Raw genomic sequence first — 26,665 nt, 5'->3', positions numbered from 1 at the left:
CTGGACCAGACCCTCCAGGAGGAGCTGGGAAGCCGACGGCAACCCGGGGCCCCGCCTCTCCCAGGTTCGAGGCGGCAGGAGTCGAGCGCGCCGTGAGGTCTGGACCTTCGCGCGCGCCGTAGCGGCGGGCTCCGAGTTAACCCCGCCCCCTCCCCGGATCCAGCGTGGGGCTACGAACGGTCTGCCCCAGTGGTTGCTTCCTTCACCCCTGGTTGCCGGTGATTATGGGACAGGAACCGCGCACGTTGCCGCCCTCCCCTAACTGGTACTGCTCCCGATGCAGCGATGCCGTGCCCGGGGGCCTCTTCGGCTTCGCGGCGCGGACTTCGGTCTTCCTTGTCCGCGTGGGCCCGGGCGCGGACGCGATCCCAGGGACGCCCCCATTTCGAGGTAAGTCCCCACCTCTTGACCCCAACCTACCTGCACTAACTGCGTTCCCCGAGGGCGCCAGGGGGGCGTGTCTAGCCACCCCACCCCGCCATAGATGGGGAAACTGAGGCTCGGGCAGAGAGAAGGGTCTGTTCATAGTCGTCTAAACTGAGTTGTGTCCGGGTCTCCAAGGCTGAGCTCTACACCACGCTGTGGCTGAGCGGTCCCGCCTCCTGGCTCTCTCAGCGTGCCATCCGCTAACTAAAAAGTTATCCGTGTGTCTTTCCAGGTATTTATAACGCCTAGGCCTTGCTTTCTACAGCTCCAGGCCCTAAGCGAGATTCTGCAAATATATGATACTCACTTCTGTAAGATAAATGACTTGAGCCGAATGCTTCCAGGCTCCAGCTAGGTTTTGGTTATGCCTTGGGATACGGCATGCCAGATACTTCCTAAAGACTTATAGCCAGATCTAAATACAAATCCTTTTTACATTCATTGGAGCTGCTCCTCAGCCTGAGAACTAGGCACATCAAGCGATATGAACGTATTTTACAGTTAAAAAAACTGAGTCCCAAGGAGATAAAACGACTTGTCTGAAGTCAGATGGCAAAGCCAATATCTGCACTTGAGGTTTCTAATTGTGGGTTTCTGGATATTTTTGTTATTCCATGGAATAAGTGAGGCCGCAATCACCAACAACAGTAAAGATGCTGGCAGGAATCTTAGATAGCTCTTTAACCTGCAGCCTGGTTTTGCTTGAAGTCGTAGGCGAGTTGGTGGGACACACGGAAAAGGTGTCTGGCTTCACGTTTTGTCATCACCCGGGTCAATACAACCTCTGCGCCACCAGCTCCGATGATGGGACTGTGAAAATCTGGGATGTAGGGACAAAAACAGTTGTGACGGAACATGCACTCCATCAGGTACCATGACTTACTGGTTTCTCAGACTATGAATATGTATCTGTGTCAGAGTTCTCCTGCTTCAAGTATAGTTTTGCTAGCTCCTCTGTGCTAAGTTAACTTTTATAATTTTAAAAATATAGAAACATTATTATAAATATATATTAAACATTAAATGTATAATAAAATTGATATAATATATAGATAAGGTAACTTTTATAATTGTGTTTGTTCATTAGATCAGAAGGTATATATTGTAAAGGTACTTCAAAAAATTTTTGGAAGGAAATACATATAAATCAGAGGTCAACAAACTGCACTGCTGCCTGCTTTTGCAAATTGTTTCACTGGGATGCAGTCACAGCTGTTCATTTTAGTATTGCCTACAATTTTAACTCCTGCCACTTGCAGGCTACAATGGCAGGATTGAGAGTTAAAACAGAGACAGTATGGCCCACACAATCTAACATATTTACTCTCTGGCTCTTTACACGAAAAAGACTCCTGATATAAACTGTGAGTGAAACTTATTTTGAAACTAGATGGTTAATTGATATACCTGCCTAGAAAATAGAGAAAAGAACTCAGTTAATCTTAGGAAGAATTTTGCATTAATCTACAAAGGAAGAAAAAAATTTAATCATTCTTAGCCTGAATTCTCCTATCATTTGATTATAATATAATATTGCTATATGGGTGGTCCTAACAGTATTTATTAAGTACCTATAATATGCCTAGCATTATACAGATTAAAAACTAAGTGAAAATTAAGCAATAACAAATGAGAAGCAAATATATCTTTCCTTTGTTTTAAAGCATACAATATCAGCATTGCATTGGTCTCCTCGAGTAAAGGATCTGATAGTATCTGGAGATGAAAAAGGAGTAGTTTTCTGTTACTGGCTTAACAGAAATGACAGCCAGCACCTCTTTATAGAACCTAGGACAATTTTCTGTCTTACTTGCTCGCCTCATCATGAAGATTTAGTAGCCATTGGGTGAGTACTGTGCCATCTGCACTAATAATTTATTTTTATGATGTTATTTTGTATTTTCTTTACCTTCTCCTATCCCTTTATTCCTCACAGGAAACAATTTACAGGTATTAACCACTCTCCCTGCACCCCTAGTATCATTATTCCTGTGACCTTCAGCTCCTCACTGTATTTTTGTTTCCCTGGTTTCTGTGATACTGTACTTTCCTTATTCTTCATACCTGACTTCTTCAGTGAATCTCCAAATGTCAGAAATGTCCTCTTTCACCTTTTACTCCTCTGTACTTACCCTTGGTTATATTAATAACATTTATTCCCATAGGCTCAAATGACTCAGCTCTGCTCTGATTCTCAGCTCTTCCACTCAATTGGGAAAGCAGTGTGGCATTGGGATCCGTCTCCCCTGTGATCATCAAGGTTGTCTTCACATGAGCTGCCTCAGTAGGCAGTCCTCTCTCCCTTACTGCTCCATTTACTTCTCTCTCAAAGATGTCCATTCTGTCTAGTTTAAAGATGAGACATAAGCATAAGCATCTAAGAGGAGAAAGTCCAACAGGAGAGAATTCAAGACACTTGGAGGTGGGGTAGATAGATACACATGGAGACAACTTTTCCACAAACTCTGTTGCAACAATGTGTATGTAGACATGAAGCCAGAGGAGGTATATGGGGGTCAAGGGAGCATTAAATGGAAGATAACAAAGGCATGTTTCTATGCTGATGGAAATGAGGCCGAAGAGGGGGAGTCTGTTGCAGGGGTGAACAGTGATGAATACAGGAGTGATAATGAGAAGTCAAGAGGGAATTGGCTCCAGACACAAGTAAAAGGAACCAGCTGAGAATGTGGAAATAGGTGTAAGTAGTTTCACAGATCTGCTTGGAAGAGAAGGGTGTTTCAATCTGATGGCTTCTGATTTTTTGTGAGGCACAAGTCAAGTTCAGAGTGGGGCAGGAGCTGGATGCAGGAAGAAGGTATGAAGAGTCATCTCAGAGAACAGGAAAATGAACTTTCTGATGGGAATTGCAGGTCCCGTGGTCCTGGTTGAGTGTCAAGCCGAGGATCATGATCGTGAATTTTAAGTAAACTACTCAAACTGATTGAGAAAGGAGGTGGTTGGATTCAATCAGGTTTGGGGTTTTGTGGAGTAAATACCCCTGAGAAAAAGGGGGAACAAAGGAGATAAGGATTTTATTTAAGGAGTGATTATAATGATGGATCATGAATCTGCTCTGCATGCAGGGATGAACAGGAAGACAGGTGTGCATGAGTAACACTGAAAATGGGAAGGGTCTGTGATCGGAGGTCTCCATGAAATGGGAGCGTTGTGGTGAGGGTCCAAGAGACAGAGCAGAAAGGGTGGTAGGCAGGGGTCAGAGAAGGGTAAATCAAACTGACCTTGAAAGATGAGCAGAAATTCACAAGAAGAGGTGAGTCTTTCAAACAGTCAAACAGGATTGAATCAAAATGATTTGTTACTAAATGCTCTTCAAAACAGTGATTAGTCCCTGAAGTCTTGATTGAAATTACAAAATAGCTTGATCACATGTCTGTTGTTAGGTTACATAACTTGATGGTTTTCAAAGTCTGTATCTTCAAAGATTTGATATATTCTATGATTTTATTTTTTTTAATAAAGTTGTAATTGGGAAAAAATATTTTTTTAATAAAGAGAGAAATAGAGCTGTAGGATTATCTAGTGTATAGGAAAACAGGTATGCCCACTATGGAGACCAATTTTGCACTTTCTAGTAAAGCAAAAATGTGACCAACATTCTGGCAGTTCTGTTACTAGACATCAAACCTGAAACTGTCTTAAGTGTGTGATAAGATTATTAAGATTATTATATATTTTAAAATCTTATAATAATAAGATTATTAATAGCATTTTATGTTTGTAACAGTAAAAAAAAAAAAGTGAGAGCCTTTCAAAAGGAAAATGAGTAACTAAACTTGAAGTATATTCATACACTGGAATACTATGCAATAGTATAAATGAGTGATCAGGGACTAGAGTTACATGTGTCAACATGGATGACTCACAAAAAGAATGAGTGGAAAAAAGCAAGCTACAGAAAAATAAACAACATGTTACCATTTATATGAAGCTTTTAAATGTACAAAGTAATTTTGTATCTTATTTAGGAATATACATATATACAAAGGAAGTATAGAACTGATGTAACACAAGATTCAGGAATAGCAGTTTACCTCTGTGGAAGACAGGGAGAAAATTTTGATTGGGATGAGATATACAGAGGATTTCAACTGTACTGCAAAGTTGTTTTTTTTTTTTCCCCTTAAGCTAGAGAGTAGATATTTCTTTATTGTGTCTGAAATACTTCATCATTTAAAGAAAAAAACTATTAGAATTTCTCAATTTCTTCTAAATTAAAAAAAAATGAGTCTTAAAATACCCAGATCTACAGGTTAGAATTCTGCAGCTTTTGTTAGAAAAGTAAGATCACTTGTAAAAGTAAAAAGATATTTTTAGTGTATTAGGACAAATTCATTTCCAGTTAGGGGGATTGCTGGCCCCTTTCAGGACTACTTTTCTTTCACGTTTCCCTCGAGCACAAGCATGCTCTGCTGTCGACCTTCATGCTGGGCAACATGCATAGTATAACATAGTATCAGGAATTTGGCCATTTGATCAAAATATGAAATAAGTATACTTCGGAAAAAGGACACAACAAAATTATTCCTTGCTCTCTTTCCTCCCTCCCCTCAATGCACTTAACTTGTAGAAATGCACAATAACTCCTGAGCCAAAAGTTTCCTAGAAAGACAGTCTGTATTTTTTAGCAATATTTCTAACCTTGTTTTTTAGCTACAAGGATGGCATAGTGGTTATAATTGACATCAGCAAGAAAGGAGAAGTTATGCACAGGCTTCGAGGCCACGATGATGAGATCCATTCCATAGCCTGGTGTCCCCTGTCGGGTGAAGACTGTTTATCCATAAATCAAGAGGAAAATTCAGGTAGAGATGATTTAAGAGGGTTCAGTACTCTTTAGACCCAAAGAACCAAGTGGGTAGAATAGTGTCATTTGAATTACATTTAAAACTAGATTTTACAGATCAAATCTATGAAAATGATAGTTACAGGAACCCTTGCAAACTAGTTTTTTCTTTAATGAGTGCATTTTTAATGCAAATTAAAAACAAAATTACCATCTCTATCCTAGAAGAACCTGAAATGCCCAATGGGAAAATTATAACACAAACTCCAGTAACAAAAGGCTGCTACTTAGCCACTGGGAGCAAAGACCAGACCATTCGGATCTGGAGCTGCTCTAGAGGCCGAGGTAAGACTAATATTTGACATTTCCCTTGTGATATAACTTCTATCAATCCAGTAAAAGCTTTTTTACTAAAAAAAAAAAAAAGCGTTTTTACTGTCTTATTATCCTGAGTGTGTGTCTTGACTGTCCATGGAACTTCTTGTAATCTGCAGGGGTGATGACTTTGAAACTGCCCTTTCTTAAAAGAAGAGGAGGGGGTGTAGACCCAACTGTTAAAGAGCGCCTTTGGTTGACACTCCATTGGCCCAAGGATCAGCCAACTCAGCTGGTATCCAGCTGTTTTGGGTAAGTTTTTTTTTTTTTTGGTCATGCTCTCTAACACATTTTGTTTTCCTCTCTGGTCTCAGGAATTCCTAGGCTTCTCTTTCTAGACACAGAAGATGTAGACAGCAGTGGCTAAGAGGCCCATTATATTAATATATAATAATGGCCCATTGTATTATGATGGGCCATTTGTAATGGAAAAGTCATGGAATTAATACCTGTGCTGTCTAAAAAGAGTTATGAAAAGATCAAATAAGTACAGCCTGCTTGTTAAGTGTGGACTCTGAAGTCAGGCAGATTTCAGAATCAGTCTATTACTTATCGGCTATTCATAAGCAAGATCCTTCACTTTTCTGAGCTTCAGTGACTTCACATGAATAAAGGGGCGGTTATAGTGTTTCCTTTCTCTTAGGATGATTATGACCATTCGTTAAGCAAAATTTATCGAGCACCTGTTTCTAGTTGCTTGCGATGACAAGTGAATTTAACAGACAAGGTCCCTGCTTTTAAATGAGGTAATACAGGTAGAGCAATATAGGAATGTCCCAAAGTGTTAGTAGTGATGCTACTACCCACCCTGCTCCAAAGCAGACATATATCTTAAAGCCTTTGTGGTTATGCAAATTATGGTGGCATTTTATAATTAAAGCTATTAGGAAAATCTGTTCAGAAGGTAGTCTAGTACATTTGCATGGTTCAAAAAGAATGAAAGGATATAATAAAGCTCCTTTTTAAAAATTTTAGCCACACCATGTAGCTTGCAGGATCTCAGTTCCCTGACCAAATCAGGCAACTACAGTGAAAGCAGAGTCCTAACTACTAGACCACCAGTGAACTCCAGAGCTCCCTTTCCACCTATGTCTTCTCTGCTTGGTTCTCCTCACCATAGGCAATAATTTCTTTTGGTTTTGCATCTGTTTTAGAATATGTAATTTGTCCCTCCTTAAAGGAACAATGAACAGAAAGTATTTTGCAGCTGAGGGCCCACACTCTGGCCCAAAACCACTTGTTTTCAGATTGCTCATGAAAGAGAACTGCTACTTGTTTTTCTTCACAGAGGTGAACTGCTGCTATGGGATCTCACTCAGTCTTGGAGACGGAAATATACCCTCTTTAGTGGTTCATCAGAAGGGCAAAATCATTCAAGGATTGTGTTTAATTTATGTCCTCTGCAAACTGAAGATGACAAACAGCTGCTGCTTTCCATATCAATGGACAGAGATGTAAGAACAGCTTATTTTGCATTCAATACTGTATATTGGTGATTTATGACTTAGATAGGATTAGAGGACTTTTTCAAACTATCATCAGTTTTCACACCTCACCTCGCCCCCAGGTTCCAATTTCAAAGTTACTATTTCTGACTAGCATTAAATACATTAGCAGTAGAGAAGTAAAGGGAAGGGGAGGAACAACCAAGATGTCTTTTTGTTAAAGCAGATACGATAAGGAAGAGATGTGTGCATGGAAGGATGTGAGAGGTCATTATGGTTTAGCTTTAAAATATCCTTGTCTATATAGTTTAGGTAGCAGAATCATCTGCTCTTGGCAGAGTCTCTGTAAGAGAGAATTGGCTTTATCTAAGTAACCTCACTGTTTTTCAGTAATCAAAGCTTGTTTGATAGACTTTGTTTTCTCCCAAGTCACTGTGTTAATAAATAAACAAGTGAAGATTAAAAACTTAGCACTCCTCTTCCAATGAATATGATAACATATTTTGCTTTTTGAGATAAACTGTGATTCTTCCACTGTCCTGAGACCATCGTCATCTTTTTTCTTTCTTTTTTTTTTTTTTGAGTTTACCAAATGAGATTATCGATGCTATAATACTGTGGAAAGGCCACTGGACTCTGGGAAACAGGAAGGCTGAGTTCTAGTTTATTGTGTGCCTTCAATTCACTTGGCATCTTAGGGAATAAATGTATTCCAAGATCCCTTTGAGCTCTACAGTTTACTGCTTTTTTTTTTTTTTTTTCTAATTTCTACTGGAATAGTTAAGTTACATTCTCCTGCTGCACTCATTGAGCCCATTCTGTCTGAAATGATTGTTTTCCTGTTTCTCTGATCTTCATTAAGACCCTAACCCTTAACCTTTTCAGGTAAAATGTTGGGACATGGCCACTCTGGAGTGCTGCTGGAGCCTGCCTTCCCTCGGTGGGTTTGCCTACAGTCTGGCTTTCTCTCCTGTGGACACAGGCTGCTTAGCGATAGGCGTCGGGGATGGCATGATCCGAGTATGGAATACACTCTCCATAAAGAACAACTATGATGTGAAACATTTTTGGCAAGGTGTCAAGTCCAAGGTTACAGCGGTAAGGATGCATTCTTTGAACTTGCCATACACTGTTTTCAAATAACTAATTCTCTCTTAGAGAATACCTATTCACACAAATGAACTCTATAGGGAATTTATACTTCAAGAGTATTTTTGATGCAATTTGAAACTGGGAAAGCACAGGGACCCTCCCTAACCAAACGCATTACTTCCTAATTCAGAAATTTAGCTTTGTTTTATAAAATTAAGTCACCCTGTTTTCTAATAGTAAGAAATTTAAAATAACCTGGATGTGTGTGCATTCATAGGAGGTACGTTAAATTATAATATAACCACATGGGGAATAATAATGTTTGTGATTCTAAAAAAACCCACAGTACAGAAGTGAGGAAAGCAAAAATGTTTTCTTTTCCACCCTTGAGTCTATTCTCCCGCGTCCATAATCCAAAGAACCACTGTTGATGTATCTTTCCAAGCTTTGTTAATTAATAATAGAACCATATTTTCTAAATTGTTCTGGAATCTTTTACTCCCCACCCAACAATCTATAATGCACATCATTTAAACATTTGATCCTATTTTTGTTTTTTAATTATATATGAAGTTTACTCACAAAAAATTTCTAGAAAGATACAGAGCTCACAGTGGGGTGTTTTGGATAGTGAAATTACAAGTGACTTTATTTTTAATACTATTTCTCTTTTAAATAATGAGAATTTGTTACTTTTAAAATTAGAAGACACCAAGAGCAAGAAATTTTTTCAGTTGAACGATAAAGTATAACCTAATGAATCCCTTAACAGTGCCGCTTTCTTCATATTTCTTTGTAGCTGTGCTGGCACCCGACCAAGGAAGGCTGCTTAGCTTTTGGAACTGATGATGGAAAAGTGGGATTGTACGACACCTACTCCAACAAGTAAGAAATAGATGATCTTTATTTAACCCACTGACCAAAATGTTAGTGAGTTCATTTTGAGTTCATAGACCCAGATGTTTATCATAGTAAGACTGGGAAGCATCTTTAAGATTCTGACTCTGAGACTGGGGCTTAGAACTCAGAATTTTATTTTTAAAACATTTTTTCAGGTGATAGTGATGGTTCAGCCCATCTGACCTGTGAATACTACTGAAGTTTTTTTTTTGTTTTTTTTTTTTTTTCAGGAAAACATTTGCTTTTGTTTTCCCTCAACATTTTTTTTACAAAAGTTTTCAGGCATCCAAGAATGTTAAGTTATACATAGGGGCTTCCCTGGTGGCTCAGATGGTAAAGAATCTGCTTGCAATGCAGGAGACCCAGGTTTGATCCCTGAATTAGGAAGATCCCCTGGAGAACAGAATGGCTACCCACTAGAGTATTTGGACAGAGAAGCATGGTGGGCTAGTCTATAGGGTTGCAAAGAGTCAGACACAACTGAATGACTGATATTTATATGGGCTTCCCTGGTGGCTAAGACCATAAAGAATCTGCCTGTAATGTGGGAGACCCAGGTTTGATCCCTGGTTGGGAAGATCCCCTGGAGAAGGAAATGGCTACCACTCCAGTATTGTTGAGTGTAGAATTCCATGGACAGAGGAGCCTGGCGGCCTGCAGTCCATGAGGTTACAAAGGGTTAGACAGGACTGAGCAGCTAACACTTTCACTTTCAAGAATGTTAAAAGCTTAGAATAAAGAACATCTCTGTTTGTTCCATCTTGAGTTACCAGTTGTTAACATTTTGCCATACTTTTGGTACACATAACAAAAATTAGCAGTAATCCATAATATGATATAATATCCTGTGCGTATACAAATTTCCTCAGTTGAGCCAAAAATGTTTTTCTAGCAATTTTTTTTAAAACCTTTTTTCAATCAGAGGTCACACATTGTATTTTTTTATGTCTCTTTAGTCTCTTATTATAGAATAGTCCCCCACTTCTTTCCATAACATTGCCTTTTCAATTTGAAGATTGCAGGTAAGTTGTTTTCTAGCATATTCTACATTTTGGACTTGTGTGGTTAATTCTTTGTGGTGACTTATAATTCAGTTCACTCTTTCCTGTATTTCCTATATTCCTTGTCTGCCCTGTATTGCCTATAAACTTTCTAGAACAGCACTGTGTCTTTAGTCACAGGTGGCTACTGAAGTGTGCTAAGTGTAGAACACACTTGAGAGTTCAAAAAAGGAAAGAATGTAAGATGCGTCAATATTTATTTTAATTATATTTTAAAAGGTAGTACTTTTTATATACTGAGCTAATTCCTAAAATTGAATTTCACTTGTTTCTGGTACTTCTGTTAACATGGCTACTAGAAAGCTTTAAGTTGCAGACAAGGCTTGTATTTATGGCTCACAGTATAAATCTATTGGACACAGCTATTCTGAGCGCTTGATTAGATTCCAAACCTGCACTGTTCAGTTTGGTAGCCACTGGCCACGTGTGGCTACTTATGCTTAAAGTAATTGAAATTAAATAAAATAAGAGATTGAGCTCCTAGTCACATGTGCCACATTGCCAGTGATCAAGGGCCATATCTCGCTAAGGGCTACTTTATTGGACAGCACTGTTCTATGCCAGGGATTAGAAAACAGTGGCTCATGAGCTAAGAAAGTGCTTAGTCCCTCAGTTGTGTCTGACTCTTTGTGATCCCATGAACTGTAGCCTGCCAGGCTCCTCTGACCATGGGATTTCTCAGGCAAGAATACTGGAGTGGGTTGCCATTTCCTCCTCCAAGGGATCTTCCCAACCCAGGGATCAAATGAAGGGTCTCCTTCACTGCAGGCGGATTCTTTACCATCTGAGCCACCAGGGAAGCCCATGAGTTAAAGAATAGTTTATCTTTTAAAAATCAATGAAAAAGAATCAAGAATATTTCACCATGTGTGAAAAGTAAATAAAATTCAAGTTTCTCTGTCTGTTAAGTTTTATTAGAGCCCTGCCACACTCATTTCATTACATCTTATCCTCAGATAAGCGCTCAGAATAGCTGTGTCCAATAGATTTATACTGTGAGCCATAAATACAAGCCCTGTCTGCAACTTAAAGCTTTCTAGTAGCCATGTTAACAGAAGTATCAGAAACAAGTGAAATTCAATTTTAGGAATTAGCTCAGTATATAATCTGAGGATATATCTGCTTGTGTGCTACGCAGCAAAGTGGATATTGTGACAAAAACTGCTTGACTCACAAAGTCTGAAGCACTGACTACCTGGCCCTTTACAGAAAAAGTTTGCCTACTCCTGTTCTAGATCATTTGCACCTAATTGAGAATCATTCATTATACTGTAGAGCTCACCTTTTCATGTGCCAATTCTTTAGGTACTTGTGTATAACCTGTTGTTTATTGTTTAATCACTAAGTCATATCTGACTTTTTGCAACCCTATGGACTGTAGCCCACCAGGCTCCTCTTGGGATTTCCCAAGCAAGAATACTGAGTGGGTATTCCCTTCTCCAGGGGATCTTCCCAAGCCAGGGATTGAACCTATATCTCCTGCATTGGCAGGCAGATTCTTTACCAGTGAAGCACCAGGGAAGACCCTATGTATAACTTACACACAGTTAAATGTTTTTCTCCATTTTTAATCTTTTTTTTTAAAGGCTAGACTATTTCAAAGAAGTACTTAACAAAATAAAATTATATATCAATTTAAATAGCTTTGTGTCAGTACAAAATTACTAATTCTAGTAAATTACTATCTTTTGGTTATTATAAGCTGAATATTCAAACTGATAGCAGCAAAGGTATATAGTAGGAGGAAGGATGTTACTGTAGATATATTGCTAGGTATTCAGCCAGAAACACTTATTCTATTTCCTTTAGCCAAAGAAAATTTGGTTTATTGTCTAGACTGATCATGATAAATGTGTCAGATACATGGAAATAAAGAAGTCAACAGCTCATTCAGTCACAGATACTGGAATTCTAAAATCACACACAGAGTATAGTATATGTTAAAGGTAATAACTGCACTGCCCTGTCTGGACACATCACATATCATTAATCAACCACAACCTTCAAAAATACCCTGAAGAGCAAGATTTCTTTTTTAAAAAATAAATAAAAACCAAAAACTCGAACTACCGTATGACCCAGCAATTTCACTTCTCGAGATATATCCAAAAAAAACAAAAACACTCATTCTAAAAGATACATGCACCCCAGTCTTCAAAGCAGCATTATTTACCATTGCCAAGGTATGGGAGTAACCTAAATGTCCATCAACAGATGAAAGGATAAAAAAGATGTGTGTGTACACACACACACAGGAATGCTACTCAGCCAGAAAACAATGAAATTTCACCATTTGCAGCAACGTGGATGGATGTAAAGGACATTATGCTAAGTGAAATAAGTCAGACAGAAAAAGACAAGTACTGTATGATATCACTTATATATGGACTCTAAAAAATACAACCAACTACTGAATATAACAAAAAAGCAGCAGACTCACAGATACATAGAACAAACTAGTGGTTACCAATGGGGGGAGGGGTGGATTATAGAGATGGAGGAGGGGAAGGTATAAACTTCTGGGTGTAAGGCTCAAGTGTGTATTGTATAACATGGGGAATATACCCAGCATTTTATAATAACTAAATGGAAAATACTCTTAAAAAATTGTAAAACATTAAAGACATTTTTTTAATAAAAACCATTATTAGGTAGAAAGGATGGAAGAAATGAATGTTTGTGAAGAATAAAAATACTAATCCAGAGGAAAAAAACTTTAAAACCTATCTACTCTGAAATCTTGGGAAGTCCCTGGCTGTCCAGTGGTTAGGACTGCAGGCTGCTACTGCAGGAGGCATAGGTTCAATCCTCGGTCCAGGATCCTGCAAGCTGCTTAGAACAGCCAAAAATAAATAAATTAAGCCTTAGTTTGAGAATGTGATGTTAATGACAGGGTAAGCAAAAATGATTCTAGTCTTTTACTAGAATATAAGTTGGAGATATTTGCATAGTGATAATATATGCGTAGTAGTAACCTTAGTTCTGGGCTGAACAGTTTGCATTTTCTGTCTTGTCCTGTTTTTCTCAAGTTGTGATAGCCTTTACTTTTGTATATAACTACAGTAATATTAGAATATTTGACTTTTAAGTGAAGTGAGAAGCTCAGGAATAGATAGGGAAAATGACCCTAAAGTGGCCAGTTAAGGGATATTAATAACTTTTTTCTAGATAAAGTATGTTTGGGACCTTTTTTTTAGTTGCTCTTATTACATGGTATATTATTTAAATGTTTGCTTCTTTACGATCAGTTATTTGGAGAAGGGTACTGTTATTTTTCTTTCATATCAGCAACTAAGTTTGTAACAGGCAACTTTTTAAAAGAAGATGGTCTCTCTTCCACTGTACCTCTTTAAATCTTTCTGTTTATAATTCCCCTTCCCCCCAGACCTCCACAGATTTCCAGCACGTATCACAAGAAGACTGTGTACTCGTTAGCCTGGGGACCACCAGTACCCGCCATGGCACTAGGTAAGTGTCTGGATCATTCTCTAACAAACATAAGAGTATTCTCTTTCAACTTAATCCTAGGATATTCAACCTGGAAAAAGTCATAAACATTCTAGTACAGTAACTCCTTATGCAGGCTGCTATGTCCCTGGGGTCCGTGAGGGCAGTTGTAACAGGTGATCAGTTAGAAACCATTCACCTAGGATAAGCCTCTCCAAATTATAGTATTTGGTCTCTCTGAGCTGAATTTTTTTATTGTGAATACAGTTTTCTCACGCTAGGTCCTGATACCTAATATACTAATAATTTTCACTAAAATTTGCTATCACCTTTTAATTTTATCAGAATTATAATGTTGGGAATTCCTTGGCAGTCCAGTAGTGCGGACTGCACGCTCTCAATGCCAAGTGTCCAGGTTCAGTCCCTGGCTGGGTAACTAAGATCCCACAAGCCACTCGCTGTGGCCAAAAAAATGAACATTTAATTTAAAAAAAATTTTTTAAGAATTATAATGTTAAGGATCATCTGTTTCAACCTACAGTTAAAGCAGGGTTAAAATTTCTCAGATGATCTCCTGTTGCCTGTGAATACATTCTGACCCTTTTCTAGCCCCTCAGTCTTGCTTTCTTATTCCTACAATGGTAGGTCTTGCAGAATTTATAAATTGAATGTGTTCAGGAAAATCTTGAGTAGTCTTTTCTTCAGCATCTATAGTGGAACATCTGTATATCTGCATAACTGCAGTGTAAGTCATCAGAACTCGAGCAGCATTGTAGTTGCAGTTCATTCATTCATTTAGCAAATGCTGATCCTTGATTTGTGCCAAACAGTTCTACAGTAGTGAAAATAAAACTTGTCCTTACAAGAACCCATCAGAACCACTGTTTACTTCCTAAAATAAACAGGAAAGTTACTGTAACACCAAAGAAATCATTGCTTTGAGAATAGCTTCTTACATTTAGTCATAGAAGTCCTGCCGCTTCATATATTTAAATGCCAGACAGTACTTATTTCTGTAAGAGAAGATAAATTCCCCAAAACTTTGATAACATGTCTTCTGATCCCAGCTTTGGCACCCCTACTATTTTGAGTGGCAGAAGATAAAACATGTCACAGTATAATATAGTCATATTACAGCAACAAACAGTTAAGCTGGTTAAGTACAAAACGGGTAAGTTTTCTTTTCTTATTCCATGTAGGAGAAGGAGACAGACCTTCCCTCACTTTATACAGTTGTGGAGGAGAAGGGATTGTCTTACAGCACAACCCTTGGAAGCTTAGTGGAGAGGCCTTTGACATCAATAAACTCATCAGGGACACCAATTCAATCAAAGTAAGTTCTTGTGATTTGAAGTCTTCTCATGATCTCTGTTTTATCTTCTCATCTTGCATGATAAATGGCATTATGTGAGGTATCCATTATGCTGTCAGATTTCAGGCTTCTCTCAGTTGCAATGGCTATTTATTATAAACTTTCAGAACTTGAATATAGAGCATCCTTTTCACACCTGCCACTTTCTCCAGAGGGAGGTGTTTGTAAAAATTACTTTATAATATGTTATCCAAGTACAACTATTAGGTATTTTGCTCAAAACAGAATTATCATTTTGGTTTTTTAGTGAAATAATTACAGATTTATACAAAAGCTGCAAAAATAATGCAAATAATTTCCTTATATCCTTCACCCAGATTTCCACGTTTAATCACATTTTCTTTACCATTGTATCAATATATCTGTATGCCAGAACTGTCTTTTTAAGTGAAACCATAAATGTGGAGTTTTCCTTATTCTTTCAAATGAGCATTTTTTACTTTTGCTCATTATTTCTGTATGGCTATTTTTGTTATAAAAATAATATTTAATCATAAATTGAATTGTTTTTATTGGCTATATTCCTTCATGTTTTATATGTTATCTGAACATTCAACAATGAATAAAAGAGGCAAAATTCCTGTTCCTAACAAGCTTTTAGTTTTGTAAGACTTAAATAATATAGATCAGAAGTTCACATAAGGAATTTGGGCCGGAAATGGAAATTTAGAGTCCCTTTATATGAGTGGTAGCTAAAGAAGCTGTGGGCATGTATGAAGTGGTCTGTGGAGAGACAAGTAAGAAAAGAAGAGGGCCCAGGCAGCCTTGGGGAACAAAGGAACTGTTCTCTAATAAAAACAGAAGAGAAAAAAAAAATTCTGGAAAAGAAACAGAAAAGATGGGAAGAGAAGAAGGGTGGCGTATATGACTTCTTTTAAGGAGATGACAGCCCCCATGTTATCGAAGCCAGTGGACATGTTTCATGTCTTACTGTGGGATAAAAATCATTTTAATTAAGTTCATTTCACAAGGTTAGACACTGCAAACATTTAGTATTCACTGGCCTGTCTTTTGTCCCAGTTAGGAAATCATATTTAGAATACTTGTTCTTAGTAACTCTTTGGCAAATTATGTAGATTATTTATAAGAATGGCTGTTGTAATTAGAACATTTTTAAACCAGGGTTTGATTTTTTTTTTCCCCTCACACTTTCATCATTGATTTATAAGCTGTGTGGCAAGAACAATGTTTTTAGTCGAGATTGATTTGTTTTGCTTTTCTAGTACAAATTGCCTGTACACACAGAGATCAGCTGGAAAGCAGATGGCAAAATCATGGCTCTTGGCAATGAAGATGGGTATGTGTTTGTTTCTTTAAAAAAAAAAAACTTTGTAATTGCACATATATTTGATCACAAGCTAATGCCATCTGTAATGTTAGTTGGGAAAGCCTAGCTGTATTTGATATTCTGACTTATCCCTGATATCCTTAAATACCTCAGGAGCTCTCTGCATTATTGAGAACTGCAAAATAAATTAAATATTTATAGCTCAAAGAGAATGTTTGCCTACTCTTGTTTTGGCTGTAGTATGCTTCAAAGAATGCTTATCTCCAGAATTAAGTTCCCTAAATCTCCCTTCATTCTTTTTAAAGGAAAAAAAAAAAAAAGCTGAAATGCTTTTTAGGTCTTACTATATCCTTTCCAATGTTTTGTTTTGGTTTGTTTTTTAGGGTGTTTTGCTTTGTTTTGCCCTTTCCAATGTTGATCACAGTAACATGGTTACTATTTCAGCCATTGGTTTATTAATTCTTCTTTTAGTTTTTCCCTGGTACCATTTATTATTTTTAGAGCATGATAAATACAACTTTCCAGAGGTTATTGAGATTTATTAAAGCTGCTGAAAGAACTGCCTTTTGTACCTGATTTTTGGTAAGAGAGTAACCTCTGCAGTTTAGATAGGGTTATCCTATTCCATTTCACCTTTCTTTGACTGATGGAATGAGGGCGATACCTGCTTGCACTGAACTGTAATTTGAGCATCCTTTCTTATCTTGGTGTGTTTCTTATTCCAGATCAATAGAAATATTCAAGCTTCCTAACTTGAAACTGATCTGCAGCATCCAGCAGCATCATAAGCTTGTGAATACCATTAGCTGGCATCATGAGCATGGCAGCCAGCCAGAACTGAGCTATCTGATGGCCTCTGGATCCAACAATGCAGTCATTTATGTGCACAACCTGCAGACTGTCATAGGTGACTTTGGTTTCTTTCCATACTGGGGGTGGTATATGTGTTCAGCTACTTTTTGTTCCAGTCTTTGTACATTTTCCTTTTTTTTTTGGTATTAAACACTACTCTTACTATTTTTCTGCTTTCAAAACTAATGTATTCACCTTATTTAAGACACAACAAAAATTTCAAACATGACAATACATGTTAACTTAGAAAGTGAAGTACCTCCCTTATTCCCATCCCTCATTAATAAACATCGCTGTTTCCTCCAAATTTTCTAAAGTATAGTTATTGCCAAGTCACTCTCCAAAAGATGGTGCCAATTTATATTCTCGTCTTTCAGTGTTTGAGTATGACACGAACAACACACATCCCATCCCATGCGTGACTCATCTAATTCTTAAAGTCCTGGGACGTAGATTTTGTTATCTTATTTTCCTAATTGAGGCTCAGAGGGGTTAGCTCACTTCCATGCGTCCCACAGCTCATATATGATAGAGCCCAGATTCAGTCCCACACTAATTGCAGCATCTGCATGTGTTCTGGTAACTACTGGCCCCTGCCTAGCAAGTTGATCTTTTTCATATTTTCATACAACTTATTCCTTAACAAGGCTGAAACTTCTCTGAACTTCCTTAGCACCTAGAAGAAACAGTAAGTGGTCACATTAAAAAAAAAGGCTTTTTAATGTGAAAGAAGTATAATTACTTTTTAATGTGAAAGAAGTATAATTACTTTTTTTTCTGAATATGAAGAAAAAAACAAACACATAACCCATCTTCATTGCCAAGAGCTATAATTTTTATTTTTTAATATGCTTTTGTTTCTTTTGCCTGAAGAGACAAATCCAAAATAATACTGCTATCATTTATGTCAAAGAGTTCCTTTCTAAGAATTCTAAGGTTTCCAGTTTTACATTTGGGTCTTTAATCCATCATGAGTTTATTTTTTTATATGGTGTGAAAAAATGTTTTAATCTCATTCTTTTACAGGTAGCTGTCCAGTTTTTCCAGCATCACTTACAGAAGTACATTAACTTAATTCTTAGAAGCAGTGCAGATCTTTGTCTACTGAAATACTATCATCCTGGTTTGTTTCTTATTTCATATCTACTGAATAACAGAAAAAGGGAAAAAATGACCAGGAAAAACTTCATTTTATTTTTATCTTCTTATATTTAAATAATTCACACTTAGAGGAAAGTTGCAAAAATAGTATGAAGGACTACCATATACCTTTTCACAGATTCAACAACTTATAACCTTTTGTTGTATTTGCTTTGTGCTGTGGTGTATATTTTCCAAAGTGTTTGTGTTGCACGTGTCATGCTGCCATATTCCTTAATATGTGTGTATTTTATAAGAATAATGATATTCCCTTATATAACCACAATTCCATTATTCAGTTAATTTAATATAATAGTTTGATCTTCCATGCTTATTCTAGTATTGTCAGTTGATCCAATATTGTCCTTTATATCTCTGAGCCTTTTTTGTTTTTTCATCTTGATTTTTTTTTTGGTTTGTTTTTTTTGGAAAAATACCAGCTGGTTATTTTGTAGATGTGTCCTGAGTTTGGTCTCATATATTCTTATGACTAGATTCAGGTCACACATTTTTAACTATACATGATAATACATCCTTCTTGGTATCACATCCTAAAGGCATTACTTTCATTTTGATGGCTTTTAGAAAGAAAGAATGATAGCTAACACTTCTTAAAGTAAGCCCACGTGGCAGGCACTGTGGATATGCCTACACTCTTAACCACTAAACAGTGTTGCCCAATGAAAATCATGTAGAAAGCATGTGGTAAAATATTGACTCTTGCCATGTTAATTAAAACCCTCCTTTATGTCTTTTTGTTGTTGTTATTGGTACCAATGACATCATCCCCTGTCTTTTAGAGAGCAATCCTGAATCTCCAGTGACCATTACAGAGCCCTACCGGACCCTGTCAGGGCACACAGCCAAGATCACCAGTCTGGCATGGAGCCCACATCATGATGGAAGGCTGGTATCCGCTTCCTATGATGGTACAGCTCAGGTACTATTGTATCCTTGATTCTGTGGGTTCTTCACTGCTGCTAAGTCACTTCAGTCGTGTCCGACTCTGTGCGACCCCATGGACGGCAGCCCACCAGGCTCCCCCATCCCTGGGATTCTCCAGGCAAGAACACTGGAGTGGGTTGCCATTTCCTTCTCCAGTGCATTAAGTGAAAAGTGAAAGTGAAGTCGCTCAGTCATGTCTGACTCTTAGCGACCCCATGGACTACAGCCTACCAGGCTCCTCTGTCCATGGGATTTTCCAGGCAAGAGTACTAGAGTGGGGTGCCATTGCCTTCTCTGGGTTCTTTACTACGTACTCTAACTGAAACTCTTTCTTGTTCTCCCCTGCGATTTTTCTGAGCTCTCAGTTCAGTTCGGTTCAGTCACTCAGTCGTGTTCAACTCTTTGCAACCCCGTGAACCGCAGCACGCCAGGCCTCCCTGTCCATCACCAACTCCCAGAGTTCACCCAAACCCATGTCCTAGACATTTTATTAAACATATCTGGGCCCTTGGCAGGGTAAATTTGGGTTTTTTTGTAACGTAGGTGAAAGAGAATATTGATAGGAACTAGCTAAACTGATGTTTTTAAAGATTTCACTTTGACCTACTGTCAGTATGATAAACTAAAGTTGATGTGAAAAGTACTCCTCCCATTCTGTTCTATCACAGAATGGTGACTATAAATCATGAAAAAAATACTTCTAATAATAACTCAGTAGCTCACATCTTCAACTTCTCAAAAATAAAGATGAGATGCCAAGCCAGAGCTGTGAAGTGAGTTTCAGATATCAGAACCAGAACAGACCTTAGCAACTGGGGATCCATCATCAGTGATGGATGTCTGTCTCAGTACTGAGTGGTAAATGAGCTGTCTGCACAGAGCTGAGAGCCATGACTGGCTGCCCTTTGAAATGGAGACTGGAGTCATTCAGGAAATAGCGAGGAAATTGATCATTTGCCCTGAGACAGAAGAATCACCGGTGAGAAATTAGAACCCTTGCATCACACATGTAGATGTGGGCTCTGAATTAGAGGTATCAGAATCCCCATCCCAAAGATAACATGCAGTACTGGTTCAGGACAGTGAAATCCACAGGGCACCATTAAAAGCTTGCTCAAAATCATTCCTATGGGAATGCCTCTATATCCCAGAATACAGAAACCTCCATTAGGAAATAGCACTTTCTGAAACTGCAAGTACAAATTACAAGAGGAAATAAGAGTACACAGATTTTTTTTTTTTTTTTCAAAAATGTATACCAACCACCCCACCTCAAACAATAGAATAACCAAAAATTATCTATTCTCTTGTGTGACTTTTGGTTTTAGGTGTGGGATACTCTCCAGGAAGAGCCTCTATGCAATTTCCGAGGACATCGAGGTCGACTGCTTTGCGTTGTGTGGTCCCCGTTGGATCCAGATTGCATCTACTCAGGGGCAGATGATTTCTGTGTGTATAAATGGCTCACTTCCATGCAGGAACACTCCCGACCTCCTCAAGGTCAGTCAGAACCTGGAGCCTATAAGGGCTTGCCTCATTCCCTTTTTCCTTCAGTAAGTTATCAGTCATGCAAGGAGGACATTCATGCAAAGCAATAGAGCAGTATGGTGGGAATGGAATGGAAGCCTGGGCAAGGATAGTAGCCCCAAGGGGTCTGAAGACAAACCTGAATAGTAACAAGTATACCTAGCACCCAGATCTTGTTTTCTAAATATCAGTCTCTTAAAAGGAACCTACCAGGGCTTCTTGGAGAAATGGCTAGTTCCAGGTTAGGCAGAAAAAATGTAAGATAAGTCTGCAGCATCATTTGCCACTAAAGTATAACTGAGGTCATCAAAAGGACAAAGAAACCAGCTTGAAGGGGCTGGCTACCCAAATGTGGGATAATCTGAACTTGAAGATAATTAACAGGAGAATTTCACTTCTGGCTATAAGAGACTAACTGGAACCAGAATTTCCCACCCACCAGAAATAGCTAGAAAACTAAACAGGCTATATAAACAACTAGAAATGTACTCAAGAAATGAAACGATACATCCACATAAAGACTTATAAAAGAATCCATATAGTTTAATCTGTAATTGCCACAAACCAGAAACAACACAAATGTCAGCTGGTAAATAAACTGGTATATATCCTATAGTGGAACTATTCAACAATAAAAAGCAAGTAGCTACTTATAAATACAACAAAATGGGTGAATCTCAACGGTTATGCCTAGCAAAGTAAGCCTGGCAGAAAAGACTGAACACTGTGTAGTACTAATATAGAGCATGAAATGTAGTTGTAAATCATATGAATTTCTAAAACAGACAAAACTAAGCTACAGGGATAGCAAATCAGTGCCTGCCCGGGGCTCAGGGAGGAGGGGAATCTACTACAAAGAGGCATGAGGGAACATTTTGAAATAATGGCAACAGTTTATTTGTGGTGGTGGGTTACCTGACTATACATTTGTCTAAATTCATAAAAACGTTTAAAAATCTGGTATTTTTTCTTGTGTTAAATTATATCTCAGTAAGATGACTTGAAATCAAAAGATAAAAGCTTTCAAAGTAAATAAGTAATAGTAAAGGATTAAAACATTATACTGACAAAAATAAATGAAGAGTCTAAATAAACAGAGAGAAGCAAAAGTTCTTTTCAGCAGAAGGCCACCTAGTAAGTGTAGACTGAATGATGGAACTGAACATTGCCATTTGGCCATAATCACAGTAACAATTTTTAGCACAACTAGTGGGGACAAAGCTGCAAGGTGCCGCCCTCCTTATTCAAGTAGTCAAGTAAGTGTTAGTTGCTCAGTCGTGCCCGACTCTGTGACCCCTTGGACTGCAGCCCACCAGGCTCCTGTGTCCATGAGATTTTCCAGACAAGGATACTAGAGTGGATTGTTGTTTCCTTCTCCAGGGGATCTTCCCGACCCAGGGGTCAAACCTGGGTCTCCCGCACTGCAGGCAGATTCTTTACCAACTGAGCTACAAGGGAAGCACACCAAGTAATCAAAGTGAAGCACAAATAATGAGACAGATAGAAATTATGTGCTACCTCACAGGCTGCACCAGGATAAACACAGCCTCACTGCTTTGTATTGCAGCTGAAAGTGTGTAACCTAATAATGCAAAACATAAGGCAGACCCAATTTGAGGGAAATCAGACAAAATATCCTGTGATCTTCATGAGTTTCTAGTCATGAAAGTCAAAATAAAATCTGAACCTCTTCTAGGCTGAAGGAAACTAGAGATGTAACAAGCCAGTGCAACATGTAGTCCTGGAGTGATTTCCTTTTGCTATAAAGGACACTTCTGGTGTAACCGGTAGAACTTGAATGAAGTGGGAATGAATAATCTATCAGTGTTAATTTCCTGATATGAATGGTTGTGCTGTGATGATGTAGGAGAATGTCCTTGTTTGTAGGATATACACTAAAGTATTCAGGGGTAAATGGGCATCGTGTTTATGATTTAATGAAATCTGAAAAGGGTTTGGTTTGGTTAACATTTTGATAATATAACTAAGACTTCATTGGGAAGTGGGGGGAAAGGTAAGAATGTTATCAAAAAGAAGAGCAATAAGGTTTTAAAGTTTATTTCCTAGAGTGCTTTTAACCCAAATATATACTTTAATTTATCCTTTTCTGAACTGTGATTTCTATAGGCAAGAAAAGTATTGAATTAGAGAAAAAGCGGCTCTCTCAACCTAAACCAAAGCCCAAAAAGAAGAAAAAGCCCACCTTGAGAGTGCCTGTAAGGCAAGAATTATGTGATGGGAATGAAGAAGAGAGTGTAAAGGAGAGCCTGGGCCCTATTGAAAATGGCGTGTCAGACCAGGAGACTGAGGAGGAAGCCCGTGAGCCAGAGCCACCCTGTGGTGTCACCGCAGCGGGTATGTAGCCGAATCTCATGTTTCACTCTCTTGCACTTAATAGTCCTGACCAGGAAACTAAGTCAGGTCTACCTTTGTAGTGTTAAGGGAATCTAATGGATGATTGGGATGGAAATAGTAAAGTCCTCTAGAGAAAACTTATCAACCTGGGCAGATAAAACTGTGGAACAAAGTGAAGCTGGGGCAGCGTATACATAGAACCTTACAAGGAAGGGGAAGTTTTTAAAGTTGTGATGGCTAGAATCTTTATAATTTTCCTTAGGTCAATTAGTCTACAGATTCCTGGAAGGCAGTTTGAGAGGTGGGGAAAGGGAGACTGACTACCCATGCTTCCTGTCTGAAATATTTCATCTTATATTTGGGGTAATAGATAAAATCACACTGTAAAGACTGGGATAGCTCTTAATTTTTAAAAAGAACTAGATTCTACATTGTTTTCATCCGAACTTTTTTCTTTCTCCCCATAATATAGTTTCTAAAGAACCAGTTATCTGCACTCCAGCAGCCTTAGGTTTTGAAAAGTCAAAAAGCACCATTAATAACAAAGTCACTTTACTGAAAAAGGAGGTACCTAAAGAGAAGCCAGGTTGGTATCTAATAACTAAAATAATTTGTTAAAGCATCCTCATTACATGTAAATGAAAACTCAACAGAGTATGGGTTTCGGTTTTATTTTAGGTTTTAAATATTTGTGTTTTGATTTGGGGTCGTTTTTTTAGTACTTGGAAGAACTGTCATTTTGTAGTTGTTGATGTTGGTTTAGAGCTTTCACAGGGACTCCGTGTGTGTTGTAAACACTACCCCCAGCTACTACTAATTTAATGTGAAAGCTTCCTTCTAAGAGTGGGAACGTTCTCCGCTCAGCAGTATTCCTCCAGTGGGTTGCATACACAGTGGACATGCATTCAGTTTGGGGTTTATAATCAGTTCTTCTTCAGATGGTCTGTACTTGTATTACATTTCAGAAGCCTTAATCAAGAAGCGAAAAGCTCGTTCCATGCTTCCACTGAGTACAAGTCTGGACCACAGATCCAAAGAGGAGCTTCATCAGGACTGTTTGGTATTAGCCACCGCCAAACACTCCAGAGGTATAGAAATAAACTTCCCTGGCCCATCCGTAGTCTTCTGAGAACTGGCACATACGTGCTTTTTTGGATGTTTAATGGATGAGGCAACAGATGTCCAAAACTGTTGTGTTTCTGCATCATGCCTGCTGCAGCTCTGCACTCTGACCGCTATCAGCATTCCCCAGTGCCTTGGAGACATAATGCTCTGCTTCTCTGTTGTCAGGTTGTTGCCAGCCATCTGTGTGCTGGAATTGGTATAATGGCGTAAATATCTCGCTATCAGTCAGTTCCATCAACTGTTTTTCCCCAGTAAACAGCATGTACACGTAGAAAAGAACATCATTTGTTTATTGGAAATACACCCTTAATATGGCAGTTCTTTCAAAAATTTTTGATGGCAATTTTTGTTTACAGGTTTTTTGGTTTTAACTTTTCAATGCCCTCACTAATGTGTGTTATTCTGACATTACAGCAACTGTTTTTCTTTTTAATTTTGAATTTTATGTGTTGAAAAGGGATGCACATGATAAAACGAAATTCAAACAGTATAAAGAGAAAATAAATCTCCTTCCCATCCCTCATCCCACTCTTCTGTTTCTCCCCTGAAGCCACTCTGTTATCATTCAGTTGCCTTTTTCAAAAACAGTCTATATTGAATCCCTCTGTGGAAGATTCTAGTTTACATTACAGACTTTGCTTGTTAGTTTTTTTGGTCTGTTTTTTTTTTTTTACTGTATTTAAATGCACTGAATTTGCAGTTGATTTTTTAACATTCCTCCTTCCTCCCCACCCCCAAATTTTCCTTTGAGCAAACTTCAAACTAAACTGTCTTACTGGATTTTGCCAAGACTGAGCCTAAAATATTTTGCTATCAGTACGGGTCTCTGTTAGGGTACACAAGAGCACAGGACTCTTTGTCTCAGAATCTGAAATGGGCATTACAGACATACAATCAGAATTAACTGAACAGAAAACGGTAATGTATTAAATCACTTTCATCTGAATTTTGGTCTTTTTGAATTAGCAGGGCCAAACGAGGATGTGTCTACTGATCTTGAGGAAAGATTTCACCTGGGGCTTTTCACAGACAGGGCTACCCTGTATAGAATGATTGAGGTTGAAGGTGAGGCAAGTCCAGTCAACACATCCTGTCCATCTTTATGCTTTCCTAACACTTTGTATGTACTTTTATGGCTCCCATCTTGTGGCATGGTAATGACTAGTTTTACATGTCAGCTAACTAGGCTTTGACTTCTGTTTGCAAGTTCAGATACCCCTTGCTCACATCTATCACAGGACCCTAAACTTTGGTGTTCATTCTGAGTGACTGAGTACAAGTGAAAGTGGGTGGGTGGACAGATGCCTGAGTGGGCGTCAGGCCCCATTACAAACACTCTGGGAAGTGACTTACCCATCAGCCAGTGACTACATATTCTAGAAATTTATTCCTGTCTTTCATCCTGCCTTTCTTTTTCTAGAAGACAGTACAGACAAATGTTTCTGAAACATCTTCCAAATATTATTTCTCCTCCAAACAGGAAAAAGTCACTTGGAAAATGGCCACCCCGAGTTATTTCACCAGCTCATGCTTTGGAAAGGAGATCTAAAAGGTGTTCTGCAGACTGCAGCAGAAAGAGGGGAGCTGACAGACAATCTCGTGGCTATGGCACCAGTCGGTATGTTCTGTACCACAAAAGCTCTAGCCTCTCTAGGGTACATCCACTAAAGATAGACATTGTCTTGAAAGACAGTTTGGCCAACTATAATGATTAAGTTTAAAATCCACATTCCCTTTGACTCAGCAGTTCTAACTGTAGGAATTTAACTGTACCTACACATGCAAAATGACAGATAACATGGACCATGATTGCAGCAGTATCTGTAACAGCAAAGATCGCAAGAACCTCGATGTCTGTCAGTATAACACTGGTTAAATCTTGTATTTCTATACAGTAGAAACGCCTTCCGATAACAAAAAACTGAGTCAGCTCTGAGTATTCTGATGTAGAATGGAGCTCCAAAGTTTAGTAAGTGAGAAGAATCTGCACAACGTAATAGTTAACACTGTCATTTATACATGTGTGCTTGTATATTCATAGACTGTTGCCAAAGGCTTCAAAAGAGACCAGTAATAATAGTTGTCTCTAGGGAAAGGAATTTGGACAAGTCTGGGGCCTGGGACAACTCCAGGATAACAAGGAAATTTTTTATGCCATGCCACATTTTGTAGCTTTTTATTCAAGTATGCCAGAGAGAGGGAGAGAAGTACACAGGTCATGAGTGTACCTGAATTTCACTAACTGAATACACCCTTGTTAACTAGCACCTATATCAAGAAATGTAACATTATCAGCACCCTAGAAGCTTCTCTCATGCACTTTTTCACTCAGTCTGCATACACCCAAACAAGGGTAAGCACTGTCTGACTTCCATACTCTTGTACATTTGAATGTTGTACTATTTTTTTATGTATTGCATAATCAAAGAAACAATTTACATTTCAAGGTATAGGGATGGGGAGAGATAGATGAAACAAATGATCATAACAGCAACTAATTACTATCTAAAT

At 38.3% G+C, this 26,665-nt stretch overlaps 1 protein-coding gene across 1 annotated transcript in view; it reads left to right on the top strand.

Moving 5' to 3' along the window:
* The first annotated feature begins 149 nt into the window (after window positions 1-149).
* GEMIN5 (gem (nuclear organelle) associated protein 5) overlaps window positions 150-26,665 on the top strand; it is a 39,831-nt gene continuing 13,315 nt past the window's right edge. Inside the window, exons 1-20 of the mRNA XM_010829391.1 lie at window positions 150-390; window positions 1,135-1,295; window positions 2,091-2,272; window positions 5,098-5,249; window positions 5,456-5,575; window positions 5,725-5,857; window positions 6,894-7,059; window positions 7,936-8,148; window positions 8,942-9,027; window positions 13,489-13,571; window positions 14,750-14,883; window positions 16,146-16,219; window positions 16,936-17,117; window positions 19,003-19,142; window positions 20,476-20,647; window positions 22,802-23,029; window positions 23,502-23,615; window positions 23,995-24,117; window positions 25,124-25,219; window positions 25,635-25,772. Of these exons, the coding sequence (XP_010827693.1) occupies window positions 225-390; window positions 1,135-1,295; window positions 2,091-2,272; window positions 5,098-5,249; window positions 5,456-5,575; window positions 5,725-5,857; window positions 6,894-7,059; window positions 7,936-8,148; window positions 8,942-9,027; window positions 13,489-13,571; window positions 14,750-14,883; window positions 16,146-16,219; window positions 16,936-17,117; window positions 19,003-19,142; window positions 20,476-20,647; window positions 22,802-23,029; window positions 23,502-23,615; window positions 23,995-24,117; window positions 25,124-25,219; window positions 25,635-25,772 (2,863 nt within the window). The 5' untranslated portion in view covers window positions 150-224. The remainder of the gene's footprint in view (window positions 391-1,134; window positions 1,296-2,090; window positions 2,273-5,097; window positions 5,250-5,455; window positions 5,576-5,724; window positions 5,858-6,893; window positions 7,060-7,935; window positions 8,149-8,941; window positions 9,028-13,488; window positions 13,572-14,749; window positions 14,884-16,145; window positions 16,220-16,935; window positions 17,118-19,002; window positions 19,143-20,475; window positions 20,648-22,801; window positions 23,030-23,501; window positions 23,616-23,994; window positions 24,118-25,123; window positions 25,220-25,634; window positions 25,773-26,665) is intronic.

This window comes from Bison bison, unplaced genomic scaffold (assembly GCF_000754665.1).
Source record: "Bison bison bison isolate TAMUID 2011002044 unplaced genomic scaffold, Bison_UMD1.0 scf7180017864505, whole genome shotgun sequence".
NCBI classification, from domain to species: domain Eukaryota; kingdom Metazoa; phylum Chordata; class Mammalia; order Artiodactyla; family Bovidae; genus Bison; species Bison bison.
Note: the sequence above shows the minus strand (reverse complement) of the source record. Positions and strands in the feature narration are given on the sequence as shown.